Raw genomic sequence first — 5616 nt, 5'->3', positions numbered from 1 at the left:
GATTTTTCGATTCCTTGAGTTTTCAATTCTTCTATTTATATTTCAATTTTTCAATTTTCGGAATTTTTAAATTTTCGATTTTCTAATTTATTTTTTAATTTTTCGATTTTTGAAGAATATATTTCTTATGTTTTATATACAGTCAAAAAAATGGAAAATATAAAATTTAGAAAACGAAAAACTGAAAATCCAAAACTAAAAAATCGAATAATCCAGAAGTCGAAAAATCGAAAAGTCAAAGTATGGAAATATTGAAAAATTCCAAAAATTGAGAAATTAAAAAATTGGAAAATTAAGAAATCAAAAAACCAAAAGGCAAATTTGAAAAATTGAACAATTGAAGAACTGAAAAATCGAAACATTGTGAAGTTAAGAAATTAGAAAAACAAAAATAGATTAATTGAGAAATCGGAAAAATGAAAATTTAGCAACGTCAAAAATTGAAAAATTGAAAAATTTTAAATTCAAAACATTGAACAATTAAAACATCCCAAAATTTGAAAAATCGAGAAATCCAAACATCAAAAAATCAAAAAATAAAACTTCGAAAATCTAAAAATTGGAAAATCAAAACATCGAAAAATATGTATTGAAAAATCCCAATACTGAAAGAAATATCCAAAAAATTGAGAAATTAAGAAATCGGATAATTGAAACAACGAAAAACTAAAGAAGCAAAGTCGAAAACCTGCAAAATCGAAAAATTGAAGAATTGAAAATAAAATCAAAACTTTGGGAAGTCGGAAAATGGGAAACACATATTTTGGTGGTTTTTTATTTTTTATACTTCCTCAATTTTTCGATTCGACGGTTTTTTGAGTTTTTATTTTCGGCCGATTTTTCGATGTTCCGATTTTTCAATTTTCCAATTTTTAAAATTTTCGAGTTTCGATTTCTCGATTTTTTTTAGTATGTTTACGATTATTTTTTGATTTTTTGATGATTGGAAATCCCCATTTTTCGATTTTACAATATTTTAATTTTTAATTGTTTTAAATTTTACATGTTTCGATTTTTCAGTTCCTCAATATTTTTAAATTTTTCAAATTTTGACGTTTCTGAATGTTCAATTTTTCAATTTCTCAATTAATCAATTTTTTTATTTTTCCATTTCTCGACTTCCCAAAGTGTCGATTTTTCAGTTCTTCAATTTTTAGATTTTTTAAGTTTGTGATTTTTCAACTTTGCTTTTTTGATTTTTCGATTTCCCAAATTTTCAGTTCTTCAATTGCCCGATTTTTGGATATTTCGTTCAATTTTGTGATTTTTCAGTTTTTCGATTCTTCAATTTTTCTTCATTTTTCAAGTTTTCGATACTTCAGTTTTGGGATTTTTTAGTGTTTCGACTTTTCGATTTTTTTAAGTTCTGAATTTTTCGATTTCTCGATTTTTTACTTTTTGGATTTTCAATTTTTCGTTTTTAAAACTTTGGATTTTTTTGTTTTTCCACTATTTTCAACTTCGATTTCTCAATTTTCAATAATACTCAAGAAATCGAAAAACCTAAAATTGAAAAGTTAAAATATTTTCAATTTTTAAATTTTTAGATTTTTCGGTTTCTTGAGTTTTCAGTTCTTCTATATTTCAATTTTTTAATTTTCGGAATTTTTAAATTTTCGATTTTCCAATTTATTTTTTAGTTTTTCGATTTTTTAAGAAATATAAAACTGTCGGAAAATTGGAAAATCTAAAGTTTCAAAAACCAAAATCTAAAAATCCAAAACTAAAAAATCGAAAAATCCAGAAGTCATAAATTCGGAAAGTCGAACTATCGAAATATTGACAAAATCCAAAACTGAAAGAAAGATTCAAAAATTGAGAAACTAAAAAATTGAAAAATTGAGAAATCGAAAAGCCAAAAAAGCAAAGTCGAAAAATCAAAACTTTGTGAAGTCAAGAAAAGAGGAAAATCAAAAATAAATTAATTGAGAAATCGGAAAAATGAAAATTTAGCAACGTCAAAAATTGAAAAATTGAAATACTGAAGAACTGAAAAATCAAAAATCGAGATATCGAAAAAGCTAAAATTTAAATTGAACAATTAAAATATCGCAAAATTGAAATGAATTTAAAAAATTGAAAAATTAAAAAATCGGATAACTAAAAAATCGAAACATCGAAAAATTGGAAAATTCAAAAATTCAAGTCGAAAAACCGAAATATTGAGAAATCTCAAAACTAAAAGAAATATACAAACAATTTAGAAATTAAGAAATAGGAAAATTGAGACATCGGAAAACTAAAGAAGCAAAATCGAAAAATTGATAAAAAAAATTGAAATTTTGGGAAGTCGGAAAAAGGGAAATACATATTTTTAGTCACAGTTTTGGTGGTTTTTTATGTTCCATACTTTCTCAATTTTTCGATTTGTCGATGTTTTTTGGAATTTTGTTTTTTTTATTTTTTGATGTTTGGAATTCTCCATTTTTCGATTTTACGATTTTTAATTTCAATTAATCATTTTTTTTAGTTTTCCATTTTTCGACTTCCCAAAATTTCTATTTTTCAGTTTATCAGTTCTTCAATTTTTCGAATTTTCAGGTTTTTGATTTTTCAATTTTTCAATTTGTTAAGTTTGTGCTTTTTGACTTTTCGAATTCTCATGATTTTTCAGTTTTTCGATTCTTCAATTTTTCTTCTACATATTTTTCAATTTTTCGATACTTGAGTTTTGGGAAATTTTTAGTATTTCGACTTTTCAATTTATTAAGTTCTGGATTTTTCGAATTCTCGACTTTTTATTTTTTGGATTTTGAATTTTTAGTTTTTAAAACTTTAGATGTTTCAATTTTTCGACTGTTTTCTACTTCAATTTCTCAATTTTTCGACTTTTGGATATTTTATTTTTTTAATTTTTAAACATGTGTATTTTTCGATTTCTTCAGTTTTCAGTTCTTCTATATTTTAATTTTTATTTTTAAATATAAGTAGGCCAAAATCGAAAAGTTAAAAACGGAAAAATTGATAAATCGAGATTTCAAGAAATTGAAAAATCGAAAATTTAAAAAAACGAAAAATTGAAAAATTAAAATATGTATAAAAGAACTGAAAATTCGAGAAATCGAAATATAAAATAATAGAAAAATTGAAAAATCTAAAGTTTAAAAAACAAAAACTGAAAATCCAAAAAATAAAAAATCGAGAAGTCGAAGAATCGAAATATTGAGCAATTCCAAAACTGAAATAAATACCGAAAAATTGAAGAATTGAAAAAAAATAGAAACTTCGGGAAGTCGGCTAAATAAAAATCAAAGAAAATTTAGAAACGTCAAAATTTGAAAGATCGAAAAATCGAAGATTCTCTTCAAATTTCTCCCATCTAAATTAAAAACAGTAATGCCACCTATACAGCGTTAGCTATAGCCAACTCTAAGTCAAAATGTTTTTCACCACATGTATTTATTGTATCGATTTATAAAAACACACTTTTAATAAATATTTGAAACACAGATTCTTCAGTTTTAACTTTGTAATTGATTTTTTCATTTTACCACATTTAATTCTCTCCGTCAATCTAACCTCACAATTTTTTTCTTTTTTTTTTCATGTTGGCAATATTTTCTGTTCTTTTTCGTAGTTTTGTTTATCATTCCACTACCGAAAAATATGTACATACATCAATTTGTAAATTTGCACAGGTCAGTTCTAATATAATTTCTAGACATCTTTTCCGTTCTCTTTTTGGTAAGCTTTTCCATTAATCAATATATTAGGTCGAAACTTTTCTCTATTTTTTTCCTCAAATTTTTCCCATCTAAATTGAAAACAGTAATAATGCCACCTATGCTATAGCCAACTCTAAGTCAAAATGTTTTCCACCACATGTATCTGAATATTTGAAACGCATATTCTTAGCACTATTTAGAGCCAACTCTAATCCAACATTTTTTTCAACCACCCGTCGACAAAAAAAAACATACTTTATTTGACAATATATAACTCAGATAAATAAATTTAAAAGTCAATATATTCCAACTAGTTTAGTTTTATTATAAACAACTATTCAGAAAGCACAGCGTAATATTTAATTACTTAATACTGCCACACATGGTTCAACAAAGCTTTACTTCTCAACTCCACGTTCTTATCCCATCATCACACTCTCGTCCAAACCCATCTACAGAAAAAAAATCAATAAAAACAAACACAAAACATCCAAAAACTCACAGCTTCGGCCTCGTTTTTCGCACATTCGGCCAAAGCGGACGCCGTGTCGCACGGGTCGGGCAACGGTTTTACTACAACACCCTGTATTACACACGAACTTTCGTCCGAAAAAATTACCTCTCATGCCGCAAGTCACAAACAGCTTCAGGACTTTTTGGTACAACTGAGGGTCGGCTTTCTGCAGGGGCTTGAGGGCCAACATCGCCCCCGCTCTGTCGATGGATCCGTCAGCCTTCATCTAAGATTCCTCTTTCTTTTTGTCTTTAATCGAAAAACACAGAAATACTTACCACTTTGAAATTTGTTTGGATGCAGAAAATCATACATTTACCTTCGTGGGTGCTAGGGGGGATCTGGCGGGCGAGCAACTCGGCGATGTCATCTAGGTTTGATTATTTTTGATTTGTGCTTTTTTTGGGAAATATTTACCTGAAGTGGCATGCGTCTCCTCGGCACACACGGTTCCGATTTCTTGGATTTTTTCCATAAAATCGTCGACGAAATCTTGGTCCAGCTGCGCAGACGCTGTTATTGGGGGGAGGTTAAGGTTGCATACTTACGGCATTAGTGAGGGTTAGAAGTGCTAGGAAAGCCGGCCAAATACTCATGGTGTGGGTTTCAGGTGAACTACAAGTCCAAATTTTGCGACTTTTTTATATAAATCGCGACGGTCGAGGCCAATCACAAATTGAGTAAATTAGATGGTAGGATGGATTTATTTCTTTTTAATTATGTATTAGCGAAAACCAAAGCATAGCATAATAAGGAGGTTGTGCATTCATTAATTTTACAGGAAATAATTTAAAAGTGTTCACTGATGCTTTTGATTCGCAAAACTACAATTTCCTGATGGTTCGACCGAAAAGTGCGTCACCCACGTCTAGCTACTTTTTTTTTCAAAATTGATTTTTTTTTTGTTTTGATTGAAAAGTCAAATTTCTCAATTAATTCTTAATACGAACCAAAATTTTCCCAATATTCCACTTTGGCGAAAATCAACGCGAAAATTTGATTCAACCATGCGATGACTAAGATTTATTTGTTTTTAATTAGGTCTGGGTTCGATTTAAGGTTTCCATTTTGGTCCAATTAAAATACGATTTGAAGTGCAACAGAAAATGATTAATTTAATGCGTTTTTGATTAATGGAGTTTTGGTATGGTAATTGGGTTTGTGATAGAGGTAGAGGCGTTTTTGCTAATTTATTTATTGATGGATTTTCCTAAACTGGAGAAGAGGATATAAATAGAGCAGATATTGAGTGAGGAATTTATACGCTGCTCGGCTTACGCTTTGTGGTGAGTCCCCTCTTCTGCACCACACGCACTTGTTAAATATTTGTTTTGTTGTACGACGAATTTCACGCATTTCAGAGAAGTACATGTAGAGAGAAGTTGACATGACATAAATGTAAATTGTTTCGTTGCTATTTTTCCCGGATTTTATATG

The 5616-nt window shown here is 28.4% G+C and overlaps 1 protein-coding gene across 1 annotated transcript; it reads right to left on the bottom strand.

Moving 5' to 3' along the window:
• Positions 1–4019: 4019 nt before the first annotated feature.
• Positions 4020–4775, bottom strand: LOC135141028 (uncharacterized). Its single transcript, XM_064071825.1, has 6 exons — positions 4728–4775; positions 4597–4681; positions 4458–4549; positions 4285–4405; positions 4168–4238; positions 4020–4117 (listed from the first exon to the last, which is right to left on the bottom strand). Exons 1-6 carry the CDS (start codon positions 4773–4775, stop codon positions 4085–4087), a joined length of 450 nt encoding a protein of 149 aa, XP_063927895.1. The 3' UTR covers positions 4020–4084.
• Positions 4776–5616: the final 841 nt, after the last annotated feature.

The sequence above is a fragment of the Zophobas morio genome, unplaced genomic scaffold (assembly GCF_036711695.1).
Source record: "Zophobas morio isolate AGI-343-1 ecotype UQ-CSIRO unplaced genomic scaffold, CSIRO_AGI_Zmor_V1 ptg000041l, whole genome shotgun sequence".
Taxonomy (NCBI): domain Eukaryota; kingdom Metazoa; phylum Arthropoda; class Insecta; order Coleoptera; family Tenebrionidae; genus Zophobas; species Zophobas morio.
The sequence above is the reverse complement of the archived record's forward strand: the minus strand, read 5'-3'. Positions and strand labels throughout refer to the sequence as shown.

Bases quoted from the DNA above. Each gene is read 5' to 3' on its own strand.
- LOC135141028 (XM_064071825.1), bottom strand. From the start codon at position 4,775: ATGAGTATTTGGCCGGCTTTCCTAGCACTTCTAACCCTCACTAATGCC. The intron at 4,406-4,457 runs GTAAGTATTTCT...GAGGAATCTTAG, and splicing joins TCCAAACAAATTTCAAAGTG to ATGAAGGCTGACGGATCCAT. The intron at 4,239-4,284 runs GTAATTTTTTCG...AGGGTGTTGTAG, and splicing joins TGTGACTTGCGGCATGAGAG to TAAAACCGTTGCCCGACCCG.